This window comes from Piliocolobus tephrosceles, chromosome 2 (assembly GCF_002776525.5).
Source record: "Piliocolobus tephrosceles isolate RC106 chromosome 2, ASM277652v3, whole genome shotgun sequence".
Taxonomy (NCBI): domain Eukaryota; kingdom Metazoa; phylum Chordata; class Mammalia; order Primates; family Cercopithecidae; genus Piliocolobus; species Piliocolobus tephrosceles.
The window spans coordinates 86,733,943-86,755,083 of NC_045435.1; the positions used below are offsets into that span (position 1 = coordinate 86,733,943).

General features: G+C 49.7%; 1 protein-coding gene across 2 annotated transcripts in view; it reads left to right on the forward strand.

The window, feature by feature from the left end:
• The first annotated feature begins 871 nt into the window (after nt 1-871).
• Nucleotides 872-21,141, forward strand: part of TRAIP (TRAF interacting protein) — a 29,847-nt gene continuing 9,577 nt past the window's right edge. The window contains exons 1-10 of one of the 2 annotated variants that reach the window (XM_023231625.1): nt 872-1,080; nt 7,532-7,589; nt 8,120-8,203; nt 11,048-11,087; nt 11,918-12,134; nt 13,381-13,475; nt 13,978-14,091; nt 15,434-15,521; nt 16,140-16,229; nt 16,652-16,740. In XM_023231625.1, coding sequence (XP_023087393.1) covers nt 11,952-12,134; nt 13,381-13,475; nt 13,978-14,091; nt 15,434-15,521; nt 16,140-16,229; nt 16,652-16,740 — 659 coding nt within the window. In that variant the 5' untranslated portion in view covers nt 872-1,080; nt 7,532-7,589; nt 8,120-8,203; nt 11,048-11,087; nt 11,918-11,951. The remainder of the gene's footprint in view (nt 1,081-7,531; nt 7,590-8,119; nt 8,204-11,047; nt 11,088-11,917; nt 12,135-13,380; nt 13,476-13,977; nt 14,092-15,433; nt 15,522-16,139; nt 16,230-16,651; nt 16,741-21,141) is intronic. The other variant, XM_023231624.2, reaches the window with a different exon arrangement.

Here is a 21,141-nt window from a genome sequence, read left to right on the forward strand (position 1 = left end):
CAGCTTTATATTATGGGGCTATGCATAAGGTTTCTTCTGGGTAGAGGGAGTAACATTGCTACAGATATTAAGCCTAAAAACCCAAAAGTTTACTTACTACACCCCACGTGGGCCTGGGTGAACTCACCAGGGATGCTGCTCTCTGGGAGGACCTCAAAGATAACCTCCTCAAAGATAACTTCTCTGATGTGGGAATAATAAAAAGGATTTGTTAGTCTCTAGTCTTTGAAGCATCTGGGCCTCCAAAATTCCAACCCTACTACAGTCCCAAGCATAACCGATCCTCCTGAGAGTTAAGAGCTAAAGTCAGGGTACTGGCCCTAGTGTCTCCAAACTCAAGGATAGTCATGTCTTACTTGGATGAAGCCAAGGTTGGCCTGGGGTGACCTGAGGGACTGGGGCCTATGTGTCAATCTTTCCAGAATCGCCCGGAACTGACGACTGAGAGGGTAGAGTATTTTGGTCTATGGGAAATACAGACCACAGCGCATGGTCCAGAACTGTCCAGAGCCCAAGGGACCCATCGGGACCATTGTTCTATTCCCTTGCGGCTGCGGTTTTCTCTGCCTTGGCCCAGCCTGCCTCGCGCCAGCTCTGGCGTGGGACTACAATGCGCTGCTTCGCCCTGGAGAAGGGTCCAGCTGGCAGCCTCGCTGCTCCCCGCCTTGATATAACGCTGCGCTCTCAAGTGGCAGGTCGAGTTCTCCCAGATGACGCCTGAGAGAGACCGCGCTCCGCCCAGGATTCTCTACGGCCTCGGGGCCACTAAGCCCCGCCCCCTAGTCCCGCCCACCCGAGGATTTGTCCAATCCAGACGAAATATTTACGCTCCGCCCAAAGTTTTGTGTTGTCACTTCCGGCCTGCTCCAGGAAGTCGTGCTGCGGAGCCAAATTTGAAGCGAGTGGAGGCGTGGGGGCGCGTCTGCGAAGCCGGACCTGTGGCAGTGTCTTTGGCTGCCTGGGCCCCCTGAGTCCAGCCATCATGCCTATCCGTGCTCTGTGCACTATCTGCTCCGACTTCTTCGATCACTCCCGCGACGTGGCCGCCATCCACTGCGGCCACACCTTCCACTTGCAGTGGTGAGTGATTGCAGTGTTGGGGCTCGATGTTTGCCCGGGTACCGCTTCAGGGCCGCGAGGTGTCGGGCCTCCAGGCGGTCCTTCCCCGGAATCCAGACAAGTGATGAGAACCTTCCTCCTAGATGAGGCCGCACGAGAGCTTCCCAACTTGGGCAGAAGTGGGTCAAGACAGGGTTTCTGGCAGAGGTGATAGCTGAGCTAAGCGTGAGGGGGACTGAGATGGCTCAGTGAAGACAAATTTCTTCCTTGATCACCTATACAAACAGATGTGATTTCACAACCGTTAGCCTGGGCAAGGGTGAGCTTTCACCACATCAACAAGTCCTTTTATTTCTTCCAGATAGAAACCTGGTAGGTTTCTGGCAACCCAAGAGGGTAGGCTTACTTGATGGTTTGGAATTATTCTACCCAGAGTCATCTCACTATCCCGACACCCCAGTGTATTCGCCACGTCAGCAAACCCGTTTAACATGGGGAAAGCAAGGAGATGCTCCCCTATCCAGGGGTCCTGCTGACCGTGTAGGGCCATTCTGTTGAGTGTACAGCTGGTGGGGAAAGATTCCCCTAGCAGATATGGGCAGGCTGGTTTGGACCTCCTAGCAAAAGAGATAAGGCAGAGTTACCCCTGGGGATGGTGGGTGATAATAATCACAGGGGGCTTGTGGGGCTAAAGGCCCTAGGAAGCAGAGAGGCAGGTATGACCCTATGGCTGCTGGCTTACTGGCAAAACTTTGTTTAGATCTGTGTTGCTGACAGCCTGAGCCCCATGCTGAGGGAGCCACTGCTGTTTGGTTAGACTAGAAATTAAGCTTGTTATTTTCTATTTGCCTACTCTATTTTCTTCTATCCTTTTACTTCATTTGTTTATTTTTATTTATTTATTTATTTTTGAGATGGAGTCTCGCTCCTGTCACGCAGGCTGGAGTGCAGTGATGCGATCTCAGCTCACTGCAACTGCCACCTCCTGGGTTCAAGTGATTCTCCTTCCTCAGCCTCCCGAATAGCTGACATTACAGGCGTGCACCACCACGCCCAGCTAATTTTTGTATTTTTAGTAGAGACGGGGTTTCTCCACGTTGGCCAGGCTGGTCTCAAATTCCTCAGCTCAGGTGATCCACTCGCCTTGGCCTCCCAAAGTGCTAGGACCTATCCTTTTATTTTAAACTTTTCTGTGTACTTGTGTTTTATGTGTATCCCTTGAAAACAGCATTTATTTCTTTTTTTATATATTAAAAATTACTTTAGCTTACCCCAAAGGTCTTTATTTTATTTTATTTTGAGACAGGGTCTCACTCTGTTACCTAGGCTGCAGTGCAATGGTGCCATCTCAGCTCACTGCAGCCTTGACCTCCTGGGCTAAGGTGATTCTCCCACCTTAGCCTCCCAAATAGCTGGGACTACAGGTGCCTGCCAGCATGCTCGACTAATTTTTTTTTTTTTTTTGTATTTTTAGTAGAGATGGGGTCTTGCTATGTTGCCCAGGCTGGTCTCGAACCCCTGGACTCAAGCAATTCACCCATCTTGGCCTCCCAAAGTGCTAGGATTACAGGTGTGAGCTACTGTGCCCAGCCTGGGAAAACAGCATTTAGTTGGACTTTTAAAAATCCAGTCTGATAATCTTTGTGTTTAACTGAACCATTTAGTCTACTTAAAATCGTTGCAATTACTGATTAAATGAAGAGTAAATCTATTGTCTTTAGTCGATTCTGTTTTGTCTTGCCTATTATATCTTATTCTCTCGTTTCTTGCCTTGGTGGGAATTGGTTAAATATTCTGTATTTCTCCATTTTTCCCTCAGTTAGTTTGGATGTTATGTACCCCATTTCCATTTATAAGTGGTTATCTAGAAATTAAGGTATGTATCCTTAACTTACCAATTTCAAGGTTAATCAACACCTTTCTCATTTTCCCAGGCAACTCAAAGAGCTTAGAATACTAACACTCTCTTCCCACTACATTATTGTTGAATATTTTAATTGGTGTATATGTGGTATTTTTTTTGTTGGTGCTGTTTTTGAGACAGAGTCCTTCTGTCTTGCCCAAGCTGGTCTGCAGTGGTGCAATCTCTGCTCACTGCAGCCTTGACCTCCTGGACTCAAGCGATCCTCCTGCCTCAGCCTCACAAGTAGCTGGGATTACAGGTGCATGTCACCATGCCCAGCTAATTTTGTTTTTTAGAGACAGAATTTTGCTATGCTGCCCAGGCTGGTTTGAAACTCCTGTACTCAAGTGATCCACCCTCCTTGGCCTGCCAAAGTGCTTGGGTTTACAGGCATGAGCCAACAGGACCGGCCAGTTGTATGTTTTTAAATAAAGTTTTTGTTTGGAATAATTTTTTTTTTTTTTTGAAACAGGATGGTGCTGTGTTGCCTAGGCTGGAGTTTATAATTGTTTCTTCTTGCAGGATTAAACTTTTTGTTAATGTTCTTCTTTGTCCTTCTTCGTCTCCTGTAACTTTAATTCAAAGTCTCTCTTTTTTTTAAAAAATGTTTTGTTCTGTGGCCCAGACCGGAGTGCAGTGGCGCAATCTCGCAATCTCGACTCACTGTAACCTCCGCCTCCCGGGTTCACATGATTCTTCTGCCTCAGCCTCCTGAGTAGGTGGGATTACAGGCGCACACCACCATGCCCGGCTAATTTTTTTTTTGTATTTTTAGTAGAGATGGGATTTCACTATATTGGCCAGACTGGTCTCAAACTCCTGACCTCATGATCCCCCCACCTCGGCCTCCCAAAGTGCTGGGATTACAGGTGTGAGCCACCATGCCCGGCCTATCTTGTCTAATTTAAAGTCCATTTTATCTGCTATTGGTATAGCCACTTCAGCTCTCTTTTGGTGACTGCATGGTATATCTTTTTTCATCTGGTTTATTTTATTTTATTTTATTTTACTTTACTTTACTTTATTTTATTTTATTTATTTTTGAGACGGAGTCTTGCTCTGTCACCCAGGCTAGAGTGCAGTGGTGCCATCTCAGCTCACTGGAAGCTCCGCCTCCTGAGTTCATGCCATTCTCTTGCCTCAGCCTCCTGAGTAGCTGGGATTACAGGCGCCCACTACCATGCCCAGCTAATTTTTTGTATTTTTAGTAGAGATGGGGTTTCACTGTGGTAGTCAGGATGGTCTCTATCTCCTGACCTCGTGATCTGCCCGCCTCGGCCTCCCAAAGTGCTGGGATTACAGGCTTGAGCCACCACTCCCGGCCATGTGAAGCAATTTCTTTAATCGGTGCTGGAAAATTATGAGCCATTATCTCTTCATATATTGCCTCTATTCCATTAACTTTTGTATCCTGTATTATTATTTGTTTTTGAGGCAGAGTCTCACTCTGTCGCCCAGGCTGGAGTGCAATGGCTCGATCTCGGCTCATTGCAACCTCCACCTCCTGGGTTCAAGCAGTTCTTCTGCCTCAACCTCCCGAGTAGCTGGGACTATAGGTGCTTGCCACCATGCCCGGCTAATTTTTGTATTTTTAGTAGAGATGGGGTTTCACCATGTTGGCCAGGCTGGTCTTGAACTCCTGACCTCGTGATCTGCCTGCCTTGGCCTCCCAAAGTGCTGGGATTACAGGCGTGAGCCACCGCGCCTGGCCTACCTAAAGTCTTTGTGGGCATTTCTTCTGGTTTGTTTTCATAGTGCTTTTTTTTCTTGTGTACCTATTTACTTAAAAAAATTTTTTTTTGGCTGGGCATGTTGATTCACGGCTGTAATCCCAGTACTTTGGGAGGCTAAAGTAGATAGATTGCTTGAGCCCAGAAGTTCTAGAACAGCCTGAGCAACGTGATGAAATCTCTACTAAAAACACAGAAAATTAGCCGGGCATAGTGGCATGTGCCTGTGGTCCCAGCTACCTGGGATGCTGAGATGATCATTGCCTGAGCCTGGGAGGTAGAGGCTGCTGTGAGCTGTGATTGCTCCACTGCATTCCAGCCTGGGTGACAGAGTGAGACCTTGTCTGAAAAGACGTCTCCCTTAAAAAAAAAAAAAAAGAAAGAAAACAGGAAAACGCAGGCTATTGGCTGGGAGTGGTGGCTCAAGCCTGTAATCCTAGCACTTTGGGAGGCCAAGGGAAAAAAAAAAAAAGCTACTGTCTTGACTTTGAGAGCATAGATGAATTTTGCCTACTTTTTTTTTTTTTTTGAGACGGGGTCTCACTCTGTCCCCCACGCTGGAGTGCAGTGGCGCAATCTTGACTCACTGCAACCTGCGCCTCCCAGGTTCAAGCAATTCTTCAGCCCCAGCCTCCCAAGTAGCTGGGATTACAGGCACGTGCTACCACACCCGGCTAATTTTTCTATTTTTAGTAGAAATGGAGTTTCACCATGTTGGTCAGGCTGGTCTCAAACTCCTGACCTCATGATCCACCCGCCTCGACCTCCCAAAGTTCTGGGATTACAGACGTGAGCCACTGGGCCTGGCCTGCCTACTTTTAAACTCTGTGTAAATAGAATCATACAGAATATAATTTTTTATGTCTGGCTTCTCTTCCTAAGTATTATGTTTTTGTGATTTATTCATAATATTGTTCTTAGTTGTAGACTCATTAATTGTTGCTGTGTAGTATCCCATTGTTTCTGGTTACCCTTGATTATATGTTGTACATGGTATTTGAAAACTTATAGGAATTTTAGCCGGGCGTGGTGGGTGCAAGCCTGTGGTCCCAGCTACTTGAGAGGCTGAGGTGGGAGGATCGCTGGAGCCTGGGAGGCGAAGGTTGCAGTAAGCCAAGATCACCCCACTGTATTCCAGCCTGGGTGACAGAATGAGACCCCATCTCAAAAAACAAAAAAGAAAAGAAAATGTATTTATAGGAATATTTGAGGCCAGGATGATGGTTTCATTTTCCAGAGAGGACTTAGTTTCACCCTGGTCCCTAGGAGTAGGGGAGTCTACTAGTAGGAGACTAATTAAAGTTTAAGGCTTGAGCTTTGCTGGACCACCTGCATAGATGATGCAAAGCTCAGCTATGTTTTGCTTTTACCACTACTTACTTTTTTTTTTCTAGACGGAGTCTCGCTCTGTCGCCCAGGTTGGAGTGCAGTGGCACAATCTCGGCTTTGGCTCACTGCAAGCTCTGCGTCCCGGGTTCACACCATTCTCCCGCCTCAGCCTCCTGAGCAGCTGGGACTACAGGTGCCCACCGCCATGCCCCTCTAATTTTTTGTATTTTTAGTAGAGACGGGGTTTCACTGTGTTAGTCAGGATGGTCTCCATCTCCTGACCTCGTGATCCACCTGCCTCGGACTCCCAGAGTGCTGGGATGCTGGGATTACAGGTGTGAGCCACCACGCCCCACCCCCCCTTTTTTTTTTTTATTGAAAAGCTTTTTTTGACTGGGCACAGTGGCTCACGCCAGTAGTTCCAGCACTTTGGGAGGCCGAGGTGGGAGGAGCACTTAAGCTCAGGAGTTGAGACCAGCTTGGACAGCATAGTGAGACCCTGTCTCTGTTCTATAAAAAACAAAAAACAAACAAAAATTTCAATTAAAAAAAATTTTATGGCTGGGTATGGTGGCTCATACCTGTAATCCCAGCACTTTGGGAGGCTGAGGCAGGTGGATCATTTGAGGTCAGGAGTTCAAGACCAGCCTGGCCAACATGGTGAAACCCTGTCTCTACTAAAAACAAAAATTAGCTGGGCGTGGTGGCGCATGCTTGTAATCCCAGCTACTTGGGAGGCTGAGGTAGGAGAATTGCTTGAACCAAGGAGGTGGAGGTTGCAGTGAGCCAAGATCGCGCCACTGCACTCTAGCCTGGGTGACAGAGCAAGACTCCATCTCAAAAAAAAAAAAGTTATGAGTACTTAGTAGGTATACATATTTCTGGGATTTATGAGAGATTTTGATGCAGGGATACAGTGTGTAATAATCACTTCAGGGTAAATGGAGTAGCCATCACCTCAAGCATTTATCATTGTTTTGTGTTACAAATATTCCTATTATATTCTTTTAGTTACTGTAAAATGTACAGTAGATTATTATTGACTGTGGTCACTCTGTTGTGCTATCAAATACTAGATTGTATTCATTATATCTAACTTTATTTTTGTACCCTTACTTACTTTTATTTCTGGTTGATCCTCACCTTGAAAGTGTAGTCTTTGGGATTCCAGCTTAAAATGGGAGTGTTATCAGAGTCCCCATCCCTGAGGGCCCCTGAGCTTTGACTATATCTCTCCCAACCCCAGTCAAAGCCCAGAAGGTTGCCTGAAGGACTGCTTTTGGCCAAGCCAAAAGGGCCAAAAAAAAAAAGGGCCAGCTGGTTGGAGTCCTGAGTACCTGTCAGACCTTGAGGGAGGTGCTGTAACTGTCTGTGCTGCTGCCCTCTTATTTGGGCAGGCATTGGGTCAAGGAGGAGCAGAACAAACCCTTTCGTGGTGAGAATGTTTGCCTGGCTTATGTCCCCAGATAAACCAAGGCTCATCAATCTATTGTTCTGCTTTTCATTCCAGCCTAATTCAGTGGTTCGAGACAGCACCAAGTCGGACCTGCCCACAGTGCCGAATCCAGGTGAGAGTATTGGGGTGGGACCACATCAACTGAAGAGATCTTAGCAGACAGCAGGAATGTGAAAAGAGCTCTGAAACTGCAATATATCTGACCTTTTTGGACCCTCCTGGTTTAAGGCCAATTGAGCCGCACTTGTGTCCTTGAGTTGGTTGGGGGGCCTGCTTACACCCACAGGTAGCTGGCAGATGGACTTGTTGCCTGGGCCAATTTTGACTTGGATAGATTTGGCTGGCCTCCTTCACTGTCTTTTCCTCAATGACTCAGCACCTAGAGTTCAGGTATCTTTTGAGCACTTAACCATGTAGGTCTATAGTAATATGACTTCAGTGACCACCAAACCAGCAGCCCCAGCTTGGGGTACCTGCAGGGGTAAAGAGGTCTTTTGACTCTAAAGGATGTACTTTGAAAAGTTAGGTCTGAGAACAGGCCTAACATGCATGTCAGGCAGGTAGTCAGACCCATGTACAACACTCTCCTCCTTGCGCATGCCCAGCTACACAATCATACTCTTATCTTGTTCTCCCATCTAGGTTGGCAAAAGAACCATTATCAATAAGCTCTTCTTTGATCTTGCCCAGGAGGAGGAGAATGTCTTGGATGCAGAATTCTTAAAGGTACCCAGAATTTATCTGATTCTACTGAACTCCAAGCCCTCTGGGAGTTTACTTTCTTTCTTTTTTTTTTTTCTAAGAGACAGAGTCTTACACTCTTGCCCACACTGGAGTACAGTGGTGCAATCATAGCTCACTATAACCTCAAACTCCTGAGTTCAAGGGATCTCCTCACCTCAGCCTGCCTAGTAGTTAGGACTATAGGGGTGCACCACCATGTTTGGTTAATTTTTTTATTTTATGTATTTATTTATTTTTGAGATGAAGTCTCACTCTGTCACCCAGGCTGGAGTGTAGTGGCATGATCTTGGCTCACTGCAACCTCTGCCTCCTGGGTTAAAACAATTCTCCTGCTTCAGCCTCCTGAGTTGCTGGGACTACAGGCGCGTGCCACCATACCTGGCTAGTTTTGTGTTTTTAGTATAGATGGGGTTTCACCTTGTTGACCAGGCTGGTCTCGAACTCCTGACCTCAAGTGATCCACCCGCCTCAGCCTCCCAAAGTGCTGAGATTACAGGCGTGAGCCACCGTGTCCGGCCCTAATTTTTAAAAAATTTTTTTGTAGAGATAGGGCCTTGCTATGTTACCTAGGCTGGTCTTGAACTCTTGGGCTCGAGCAATCCTCCCACCTTGGCCTCCCAAAGTGCTGAGATTATAGGCATGAGCCACTGTGCCTGGCCTGGGAGTTCACTTTCTATTTCCACGTAAGTGGAGGGTTCCTGGAGCATGGAGATGAAGTTATAGAGGTGAGACTTGGTACAGTTTTCAAGGTGGGGACACAAAAAGCAGTGGACAAGTGATGAGACACAGTCATCAGAGAAATACACTGTGAGGGAAAAGGGGAGCTGCTTGACTGTAAACCCTCCCCTTGTGATTTCAGGTCAATTCCAACCTTAATTCTCTCCTGCGGTCTTGTTTCCTCATCTTTTAAAGAACCTACAGCCATCCTGTATAGCCCACTTTGCTGGTTGGATAGTTAGCGACAGATTAGAAAACTCTTCTACTCCCCAGTCACAGAAGATTTTTGGACTCAGTGTTCCCTAGCCTGCCTGTGCCTCAAAAGTGCCTGGGGAGGCTGGGCGTGATGGCTCATGCCTGTAATCCCAACACTTTGGGAGGCCAAGGTGGGCAGACCACTTGAGCCCAGGAGTTCAAGACCAGTCTGGGCAACATGGGACCCCATCTCTATTAAATAAAAAAAGTTAAAAGAAAAAAAATTACCTAGGGAGCTTGGTATAAAGTCAGATGCCTGGGCCTTCCCCAGACCAGAGCTCTTGGAATCAAGATTTGCAACTCAGGTGGGAATGGAGGGGAAAGTGGGTAGTTTCCCTCCTGTAAGTCTACTGCTTCTCCTCCTAACCTAAAATTTAGCTTTTTTGTGTGTGCAAGCAGGCTGCATTGGCAGAGAACTCTTGAGGAAGTTGGATTGGGATTCACAAATGATCCCTGGACTCTGAGGGTTAATTTACTGGGTATCCGTCAGGTCAGAGTTCATTTGGCTTTGGCCCCAGGGTGTCATGATGTCCTTGGAACCTCACTGCTTCAGGAACATGGAGCTTTTGTGCTTAGAGCAAGTATGTTCATCGTCATGGTAACTACTCCCAGTTTTAAGTAGTGTCTTCCCTGTGATGAAAGCAACAAAGGCAGTTTCATTTATTTCCAGCTTTCAAAGCCAGGTTTGTGAGATAAGTAGCAACATCTTGGGTAGTTTGGAGCAAGGGCTTGGAAGCCCCTGCTGGAGTGTGGAAGAAGCCAGAGGACTATGGGTAGTGGTGCAGCAGCCATGGCCTAGTATCTGTTCTCAGGCAGCCCCTGTGTGCTCTTCCTTACCCACCACTTCCACTCCCAGCTGTTCAGCTTATACTAACCAGCCCAGCCACCAGAAGCTCCTGCCCCCAGAGTCCTGGGTGGAGAGTTTGACAGCAGGATCTTGTTTACCCACTGGGCCTGGGCCATACTGCTGGTCACATGTGAAATTCTGAGTCTTCTGTTGACCTTAGACGAGTGATCTAGAGTAAGGTTTGCCTGGATTCCATATAACTACCACCATGGACCCTTGGTCAAGCATTTCAGTTTTGTAAAAGTCCTTGGCTTTCTTTGTTATGGAGCAGGCACCTCTCTTACTCATGGGGATGTTGAGTTCTCTGGCATCCTGAATAGGAACGGGGTTCAATTCTGCCACAGCTTCTCAGTGATTCTGTGGCATGGCTGTGGAACATTTGCAAGGGCTTTGAGAGGCTCATTTGATCCTCACAACAGTCTAGTTAGAGACTAGACACATGGGAGGTTTCATCCAGGAGTACAAAGCTATTCTGGCACCTATCTCTATTTGATCCTAGGTCTGGAAGGTCTGTGGTACACAGAGCTAGTTCAGAGCTTGGAGGAAAGTAGACTATGAATCAGGAAGACCCAGGGTAGGAGAGGAGGAGTAGTGGCCCAGGGTCCTTGGCCATTCCTATTGTGTGTCCCTGGTGAGGCAGCTGATACCCAGAGGGAATGAGACCAACACAGAGCAATGAGGCCAAGGAAACGATAGAAGCTTCTGCCATGGAGACTGATCACAGGGGCCCAACTTTACTTCCCTTCCACTATTCTACCTCTTTACCTGTCCTGGGGCCTTGCCCCTGAGATTATTCCTCCATCTTACCTACTTTTCAAAAGGGTACATAGAGCTAAAGCAGTGCTTATCTTTCCATTGTTAGCTTAGCTTGGCCTTGAGGCACTGCAGGATTCATGCCCTAGAAGGCCTCATTGTTCAATCCTGGGGCTCCCCACAACCTTATGGGAGACCACGTGGAGGTCGGCTATGATGCTTTCCTGCTGCTTATTGTGGGTATTGCCTTTCAGAATGAACTGGACAATATCAGAGCCCAGCTTTCCCAGAAAGGTGAGTTAGCAAGAGACAGGGGGTGCTGGGGAGCCCCTGACTTGGAGGCTGCAGGAAGGGGGCCCTAGGAGGAAGGTTTCAAACCGTTTGGGAGAGCCAGGGCCTTTCCCTGCTTTGTATGTCCAAGAGTCCTGCTAGCTCTTGTGGCTGGCAGAAAAAGAGAGGGAAGGGAGGTGACTGAAGCTGTTCACCTAGACCAGGTGAGCCTCTTGTCTCTGAGTGCAGCTTCTTGCCCAGGAACCAAGATGGGAGGGGGCTACCTGATGAGACAGAATATCTTTGGGAGAGGGCTCAGCAGCTGAGTTTGACTGGAACCTCCTTGAGTCCTGGGATGATGAACTAACTGTACCCATGACGGGTGGGGAGTGGGCAGTAAAATATTTTCCTGGCCGGGCGCAGTGGCTCACACCTGTAATCCCAGCACTTTGGGAGGCCGAGGCGGGCGGATCACGAGGTCAGGAGATTGAGACCATCCTGGCTAACACAGTGAAACCCCGTCTCTACTAAAAATACAAAAAATTGGCTGGGTGTGGTGGTGGGCACCTGTAGTCCCAGCTACTCGGGAGGCTGAGGGAAGAGAATGGTGTGAACCTGGGAGGCGGAGCTTGCAGTGAGCTGAGTTTGCGCCACTGCACTCCAGTCTCGGCGACAGAGCGAGACTCTGTCTCAAAAAAAAAAAAAAATTTTTTTTCCTAAGTAGTTCAAGCAGCAGAAAGTGGGCTTTTACCTGAATGAAGGCTCTGGCTCAGCTTCTGTGGTTTGGCACATCCCAGAAAAGGAAATGGGCCACCCAGCTTTCTGGCCTGAGTCTTGTTTCTCACCTGACTAAGGGATCAGGCACTGAAGCCAAGGGCCCAAGTTCTTATGCTGATGGATGGACAGGCCTTTCCCTTTCCCCTACCCTCTACCGCTGCTCCAGAGAAGGAGAAACGAGACAGCCAGGTCATCATCGACAATCTGCGGGACACGCTGGAAGAACGCAATGCTACTGTGGTATCTCTGCAGCAGGCCTTGGGCAAGGCGGAGATGCTGTGCTCTACACTGAAAGTAGGTCCTCAGGTTTTATGGGTACAGAATTGGTGGGGAGGTTTGCCCCAGAACTGGACTCCCCATTCTGGGTTTATCTTCTGGTTCTGCTTCAGTCAATACCTTGGTTTGGGGAGTTGTAAAATAGAGGCAAATCACTTCTTCCCCTTGCCCTCCCATACTGTACCCATCCATCCCATAAGAAAAGGGCCATGTTGGCTATACTTGGGGTTTTGTGCTAGGTAGTTTGAAGAGGCAAGGCCTTCCCAGTACCTCACAGAAGGGATGCTCAACTAAGAGCTCGGTGAGGCTGGGCCATGTTTCCAAAAGTGGTTCATACTCTACTGATGAGGCCAGCCTGAAGAACCTTCCATTAGCACTCCAGTCCTTGGCTGGGCTGCTCTCCTGAGCCAGATCAAACAGCATCCTAGGGAGGAGCAAGGGCCTTTGAAGTCAGCTGTGCTGAGCTGACCAGCCAGATCAAAGCCTGCAGAGTGAACAGTCTTAGACCCAGATGAATTTTGCATCAGCCTGGGTTGATGAGCCTCTTGCTCTCCAAGGGGCATGAGAGGTGATTGATCTGAACCCACGATTGATATTCTGGCCTTGTAGGCAGGAGCAGTCCTTGCTGGATGCCATTTGAAAGGGAAGGGGAGCCATCCTTGTGAACAGACAAGGCCCCAGGATATTCATTGTCTCTGTTCCTGCTTGGGGGCTGGGTTGGATCACGTGGTCTGGCTGGTGGGAGGGAGCAAACTGGCACCTGGCTGCAGAGCAGGAGTCTCTAATGGTATTCTCAGGTCAGAGACAAGTGGTCTTAGGCTGAAGGCAGCCTGGCCAGCTTCCCCTGGCTCAATTCTTCATTCTTGGCAACTGTCCATGGGTCTGGGTGGTGGATGGTGAGGCCTGGGTTTGTGCTCTGGAGTTCTTCAGCCACCTGTACAACATGTACCATGAGGCCCAGACCACTGGACCTTGGCAGCCCACAGTGGGCCTGTAAATGCTGGCAGTGGGCTGTGCCTACTGTAAGAAACCTTTCAGGAGGAAGCAGGCAGGGAGGTGAAGCAGCAGCTGGCTTAGAGCCTTTTAGCAGAAGCACAAGTGAGAGTGGGACCCAGGAGCTTTACCTCCTGGGGTTTGGGAGTACATGGTTATCAGCATTTTCAAAACATAAGCTGCAGAGAGTCCTGGAGCAGTTTTCCTAGTGACTTTAGCAATGGCTCCTGAGGGCCTCCAAGCATCAGGTATGGGTGTATTTGCTTTTCAGAAGCAGATGAAGTACTTGGAGCAGCAGCAGGATGAGACCAAACAAGCGCAAGAGGAGGCCCGCCGACTCAGGAGCAAGATGAAGACCATGGAGCAGTGAGTTTGGAGCTGGGTCCTGCACTGTGCCTTTGCCCCCAGGGCCTGCAAGTTCTTAGGACTGCAGCAGGGAGTGGGATTGGGTCATGTCCGAGGCTCAAATCTCCATAGGCCATGGAGGGCTCAGGTCAGCTGGGTGTGGGCACAGATCTTAGCCTCTATGAACTCTTCCACCATTCCAAGGAATGGGAGCCCTTGCCACATTCCTCCCTTTCTCTGTTGCCTGTGGCCAGATGACCTGGTGGGTTTTTCCCTTCAGGAACCTCTCCAGGAAATCCCTGACCTTGAGACCCTCTTTCAGCACCTCTTCTTTCTCAGCAGCATCCTTGGAGCTATGCTTATCTCTGCCGTGGGGCCTTTCCTTGGGCACACCCACCTGCTAAGCATCCTAGCAGCCTAGCCTGTTACCTTAGCAACGGCAGCAAAGGAAGGCAGAGCTGCACTGGGTACCTACCCATCAGCCTCCAGATTGCAAATGCCGTGGGCTGGGTGTGTTTTTCAGGATTGAGCTTCTACTCCAGAGCCAGCGCCCAGAGGTGGAGGAGATGATCCGAGACATGGGTGTGGGACAGTCAGCGGTGGAGCAGCTGGCTGTGTACTGTGTGTCTCTCAAGAAGTGCGTACTCTGGCCCCTCTCAGCAAACACGGGAGATAGGCCATGGGGCTCCCGCCATGTCATTGCTTCTCATCTCTTGTAAAGCAGATGGAGCTAAGGGGCAAACTCTGGAGCCATGCTGCCTTTGAACCCTGATTCCACCTCTCAGCAGCTATGTGGCCTGGTGCCAGTTTCTTGGCTTCTTTGACCTTCAACTTCCTGAATGGAGATAGTAGTAGACCTGCCTCATAGGATTGTTGAGAGGATTGAGTGTGAATCTTTTTTTTTTTATTTTTTTGAGACAGAGTCTCGCTCTGTCGCCTGGGCTGGAGTGCAGTGGCCAGATCTCAGCTCACTGCAAGCTCTGCCTCCCGGGTTTACGCCATTCTCCTGCCTCAGCCTCCCGAGTAGCTGGGACTACAGGCGCCCGCCACCTCGCCCGGCCAGTTTTTTTGTATTTTTTAGTGGAGACGGGGTTTCACCGTGTTAGCCAGGATGGTCTCGATCTGCTGACCTCGTGAACCGCCCGTCTCGGCCTCCCAAAGTGCTGCAATTACAGGCTTGAGCCACCGCGCCCGGCCTTTTTTTTTTTTTTTTATGAGATGGAGTCTCGCTCTGTCGCCCAGGCTGGAGTGCAGTGGCATGATCTCGGCTCACTGCAAGCTCCGCCTCCCGAGTTCACACGGTTCTCCTGCCTCAGCCTCCTGAGTAGCTGGGACTACAGGTGCCCGCCACCGCACCCAGCTAATTTTTTGTATTTTTAGTAGAGACGGGGTTTCACCGTGGTCTCGATCTCCTGACCTTGTGATCCGCCCGCCTCGGCCTCCCAAAGTGCCGGGATTACAGGCGTGAGCCACCACGCCCGGCCTGAGTGTGAATCTTAAGTGCTGTTTCTAAGGCAGTTGACCTAGCTCTTTGAGCTTTAAGCCCCATTGTGATTGATATCTAGAGCCTGTTCCCCTCTAGCACTATGATCCTGCCTGGCTTGGATCAGACTCGTATTCTTACTCTGGTGGGTGTAACGTTGGCAGGAAGGGTGGAGGGTCACTTAGCTGAGAGGCATTGAGGGTCCAAGATGCCTCCTTTAAGACCAGGTGGTTTAGGGGGCCCCCTAGTGAAACTGGGGCTTTCTGCATGCCCTCTCAAGTCACCAGTGCCTGCAGGACAGGCAGGAGGAGTCACTTCCTTGCGTTCTCTGCAGGACCCTCCACAGTACCACCTGGTACTTATTGGGCTCAGGTGTCAAAGTAGGAATGAGAATGAGTTGAGGGGTTGGGCAATGCTTTGTGTTAGATTAGTGCTGTGGCTCAGTCTGACCTGCAGGTGTTCTTTTCTGGCATCTCTTTCCATGGCCACATTGCAGAGAGTACGAGAATCTAAAAGAGGCACGGAAGGCCTCAGGGGAGCTGGCTGAGAAGCTGAGGAAGGATTTGTTTTCCTCCAGAAGCAAGGTAACTTAGCAGTGAACATGAGTTGAAGGAGAGGTGGCTCTCCTTTTGTCATGCTCACTGTGGTCTCCTGAGCAAGGCTGTGGGACCTGATGGCACAGCTGACTCTCTGGGGCAGCTGGATGACTTATAGAGATTTGTTACTAGTCCTTACTGGGCATTGGTCTGAATATGTGGCTTGTCCACTAGGGGTAGACAGATCACAGAGGTATCCCCCAACATGTGGACACTCATGCTCCCCTCTGCTCTTCCCGGCTCCTGGGTACCTCTCAGCTGGCTGGAGAGCAGAGGCCCCAAATGTGACAGCATCAGAGGCCTATTTTTGCACCATGTCTGGAGTAGGAGAGCTCCTGGAACCTGATTCGGTCAGCACAGCTGCTTTTACTTCTGGCATGGTGCATCCACAGGCTGCAGGATATAGGAAGCAACCTTTGCTTCTGGGCAGCTCCAGATGTGCATTGCCAGACTGAGGCCTAGCCTCAGAGAGCTGGGGTCTCTTCCCATACCCCTAGTCTCTTCTGGACTCTAGGCTACCTTGATCACTCACTGGGGAGCAGCAGGAGGGGGCAGGGAACAAGGCTACCACTTGGTTTGTCCTTCACTCCCTACACTTTCTTATAGTTGCAGACAGTCTACTCTGAATTGGATCAGGCCAAGTTAGAACTGAAGTCAGCCCAGAAGGACTTACAGAGTGCTGACAAGGAAATCATGGTGAGGAACATCCCTGCTTGACAGGAATGAGGGGTGGTTTGTGTGCCCTCCCAAAGCAGGGCTGGGCTATCTCTGCCCAGGACCCTTGCACCAGTCAGTGGCAGTTCTGGGCCCCTGCATCTTCCTGGGTCAGGGTGTGCCCCTTGGCCCTGGTCCGAACTGGAACCTGGGCCTCCTCAACAGAGGGCAGATAGCACCATGAGTCTTCACTCATAGTCTGTCCTGTACTTAGATCCCTGAGGTCCCTCATCAGAGAAGGGACTCTACCTGGGGCTTGGCCTCCTGAGCCTAATAATGGGGTATCAGGCCTTGCTCTGTTCCCAGTGGGCCGGCCTTTCATGCATGCTACTCATGTCCTCTGCATTATCTCTGGACTTGATGCCTCAGCCTTTCTCTCACACAGTTTTCTTTCCCTCCCCAAGAGCCTGAAAAAGAAGCTAACGATGCTGCAGGAAACTTTGAACCTGCCACCAGTGGCCAATGAGACTGTCGACCGCCTGGTTTTAGAGAGGTTTGTTGAGCCTTGGGCGGTACAGGGGTCACAAGGTGGGAGAGCTTTCTGGTAACAGTCTTTTTTTTTTTTTTTTTTTTGAGACAGAGTCTCGCTCTGTCGCCCGGGCTGGAGTGCAGTGGCCGGTTCTCAGCTCACTGCAAGCTCCACCTCCCGAGTTTATGCCATTCTCCTGCCTCAGCCTCCAAGTAGCTGGGACTACAGGCGCCCGCCACCTCGCCCGGCTAGTTTTTTGTATTTTTTTTTTAGTAGAGACGGGGTTTCACCGTGTTAGCCAGGATGATCTCGATCTCCTGACCTCGTGATCCGCCCGTCTCGGCCTCCCAAAGTGCTGGGATTACAGGCTTGAGCCACCGCGCCCGGCCCTGGTAACAGTCTTTACCCCTCCTGGCTTTGGTGGGGTGGGTGACCTTTGTGGACCTGATGTCTGCAGACAGCCTGCCCTGGAAGCCAGCCAAGATTTAGCTGGCAAGCAGCTTTGAAGCAAATTAGGCTCTGACACGGAGAGGCCAGAGAAGGCCAGAGGACCTAGAAGTGGTCTGAGAATAGGGCAGGAGCACTGATTGTCTTGGGGCATCCTGTTTATGGAGTAGCTCCCCACATGTATCTATCCACCCTAGATTTTGAAACAAATATGAAACCACTCTAAAATAATTCCCCTAGTGCCAGGAGTGCGTGCTTTAAAGCTGCCAGCAGAGGGAGCCAAGAGGCAGAAGGATTGGTGTCCCCGCAAGCCTGGGCATCCGTTTCTGCTCCTGAGAGTTTCACAGAAACAGACTAGCTGAGAGCATCCTCAAGGCTACTTCCTGCCTGCCGAAAGTCCCCAGCAAGGACCCAGACAGAAAGCACACAACTCCTGTCAGTGGCCCCAGTCTTTTTTTTTTTTTTAAATGGAGTCTCACTCTGTTGCAAGGTTGGAGTGCAGTGGCACGATCTTGGCTTACTGCAATCTCTGCCTCCTGGATTCAAGCGATTCCCCTGCCTCAGTCTCCCAAGTAGCTGGTATTACAGGTGCACACCATCATGCCCGGCTAATTTTTTGTATTTTAGTAGAGACAGGGTTTCACCATGTTGGCCAGGATGGTCTCGATCTCCTGACCTCGTGATCTACTTGCCTTGGCCTCCCAAAGTGCTGGGATTACAGGTGTGAGCCACCATGCCTAGTTGCTTTTGTTTACTTTCTTTACCTCTTCAGTGTGCTGGAAGGCCTGGACTCCTACAGCAGGTCCTTGATGAGTGCCCACTGCATGGCAGGCCTTCTCTGTTCTCTTGGAGCTTATGTTCCAGTGGGATAGATGAGCTGGGAGTTTCAATGGCTAAGCCCACAGCCCACTAGCTATACACTACATTATAGAATCTGATCTGTAGCTCCCAGTTGGGGACAGGCCCACCTCATTCTGAGTAAGCTTCATGCCAGGGCCTGTAGCCCATTTGGTACAGGGAGGACAACAATAGTCTCCCTTGGCTTTCAGGCCAGCAGGACACTAAACTGACAAATCTTCGTAAGCTAGGCTGGGCTTGTCATCAAGCCACATGAGGATGACTTCATTCATTTTTGTCTCCAGTATTTTTCTGGGCATAACTATCGAAGTGGTTGGCTGGGTGCACTGACTCATACCTGTAATCTCAGCGCTTTGGGAGGCCAAGGTGGGAGGATTGCTTGAGTCCAGGAGTTCAAGACCAGCCTGGGCAACATAGTGAGACCCTGTATCAAAAAACTTAAAACTTAGTCAAACATGGTGGCACACACTTGTAGTTCAGGAGGCCAAGGCAGGAGAATCACTTGAGCCCAAGAGTCGAGCTATGATTGTGCCACTGCACTCCATCTTGGGAGACAGAGTAAGACCCTGTCTCTCTTGAGAGACCAGGCATGGTGGCTCACGCCTGTAACCCCAGCACTTTAGGAGGCTGAGGTAGGTGGATCACCTGAGGTCAGGAGTTCGAGACCAGCCTGACCAATATGGTGAAACCCCATCTCTACTAAAAATACAAAAATTAGCTGGGTGTGGTGGTGGGTGCCTGTAATCCCAGTTACTCGAGAGGCTGAGGCAGGACATCCTTGAACCTGGGAGGTGGAGGTTGCAGTGAGCCGAGATCGTACCACTGCACTCCAGCCTGGGTGACAGAAAGACTCTGTCCCAAGAAAAAGAAAAAAAAAATTACGGTGGCAGGTCTGTTTGTTTTTAGCAAAAGCCCTTCTTTTGACTAGGCATTAGGCAGCACCAGCACAGTCTGTTCTTGTTTTTGTTTGTTTGTTTGTTTGTTTTGAGATAGGGTCTCATTCTGTTGCCCAGGCTGGAGTGCAGTGGTGTGATCACAGCTCACTGCAGCCTTGACCTCCTGGGCTCAGGTGATGTGATCCTCCTGCCTCAGCCTCCTGGATAGCTGGGACTAAAGTGCTGGGATTACAAGCATGAGCCACCATTCCCAGCCTAGGCGCAGCGCCTTCTAAACTCAGAGCCTCAAGCTCTCAAAAATAGTTGTTGAGGCCGGGCGCTGTGGCTCAAGCCTGTAATCCCAGCACTTTGGGAGGCCGAGACGGGCGGATCACGAGATCAGGAGATCGAGACCATCCTGGCTAACACGGTGAAACCCCGCCTCTACTAAAAATACCAAAAAAACTAGCCGGGCGAGGTGGCGGGCGCCTGTAGTCCCAGCTACTCGGGAGGCTGAGGTAGGAGAATGGCGTAAACCCGGGAGGCGGAGCTTGCAGTGAGCTGAGATCCGGCCACTGCACTTCAGTCCGGGCGACAGAGCGAGACTCCGCCTCAAAAAAAAAAAAAAAAAAAAAATAGTTGTTGAACCCTCAGCAATAGCATTGCCCTGTCTTCTTTGTGTTCTGATGGCAAGACCCTCACAACTACAAGTGACCTCAAAGACTCTGCCTCTACCTTTCTCCTGTGACTGCTAATGTGTTACTACAGAGGTCTGGAAGAAGTCTTAAGTTTTCTTGGGCCACCTACTCGGGAGGCTGACGTGAGAGGATCACTTGAGCCTGGGAGGTCAAGGCTGCAGTGAACGATGATCACGCCACTGCACTCTAGCCTGGGCAACAGAGTGAGACCTGTCTCAAAAAAAAAAGTCATGTCAAGGAAGGTGGAAGAGTAGAAAGCTCCAGGAATCCATCTCTCTGTGGCAACAGTTGAGCTGGCTGAAACTATCTGAAGCAACTACTTTGGAAATCTGGTCTAGTAGAACATTTTCAGCATCCAGGGAAGAGGTTGATGAAGAAGCTGGTAAACTTCAGTAAATTTTCTCATAGTAGCTCCACCTCCTGGGCTTAAGTGATCCTCCTGCCTCAATCTCCTGAGTAGCTGGGATTGACTACAGGCATGCACCACCACGCCCAACTAATTTTTTGTAGAGACAGGGTCTCACTTATTGCCCACGCTGGTCTTGAACTCCTGACCTCAAGCGATCCTCCTGCGTGGGCTTCCCAAAGTGCTGGGATTATAGGTGTGAGCCACCTTTTTTTTCTTCCCCTCCCCTCCCCTTCCTTTCCTTTCCTTTCCTTTTTTTTCTTACTTTTCTTTTTGAAACAGTGTCTTGCTCTGTCGCCCAGGCTGGAGTACAGTGGTGCCATCTTGGCTCACTGCAACCTCCACTTCCCAGTGGAGGAAGCGATTCTCCTGCCTCAACCTCCCGAGTAGCTGGGATTATAGGCACGCTCCACCATACCCAGCTAGTTTTTTGTATTTTTAGTAGAGATGGAGTTTCACCATGTTGGCCAGGCTGGTCTTTAGCTCCTGACCTCAAGTGATCCTCCCACCTTGGCCTCCCAAAGTGCTGAGATTACAGGTGTGAGCCACCATGCCCAGCCACCACCATTTCTTGATTTAAAATTAGGAAAATTAAGAAATTTCTGGCTGGATATGGTGGTTGTACTGAAAACACAAAAATTAGCCAGGTGTGGTGGTGCATGCTTATAATCCCAGCTACTTGGGAGGCTGACACACGAGAATGGCTTGAACCCGGGAGGTGGAGGTTGCAGTGAGCTGGGATCGTGCCACTGTACTCCAGCCTGGATGACAGAGCGAGACTCTGTCACAAAAACAAAAACAAAAAAATTAAGAAGTTTCCTTCTTTTGTTTTTTTTTTTTTTTTGAGACAGAGTCTCGCTCTGTCGCCCAGGCTGGAGTGCAGTGGCCGGATCTCGGCTCACTGCAAGCTCTGCCTCCCGGGTTTATGCCATTCTCCTGCCTCAGCCTCCTGAGTAGCTGGGACTACAGGCGCCCGCCACCTCGCCCGGCTAGTTTTTTGTATTTTTTGGTAGAGACGGGGTTTCATCCGGTTAGCCAGGATGGTCTCGATCTCCTGACCTTGTGATCCGCCCGTCTCGGCCTCCCAAAGTGCTGGGATTACAGGCTTGAGCCACCACGCCCGGCCCAAGAAGTTTCTTAA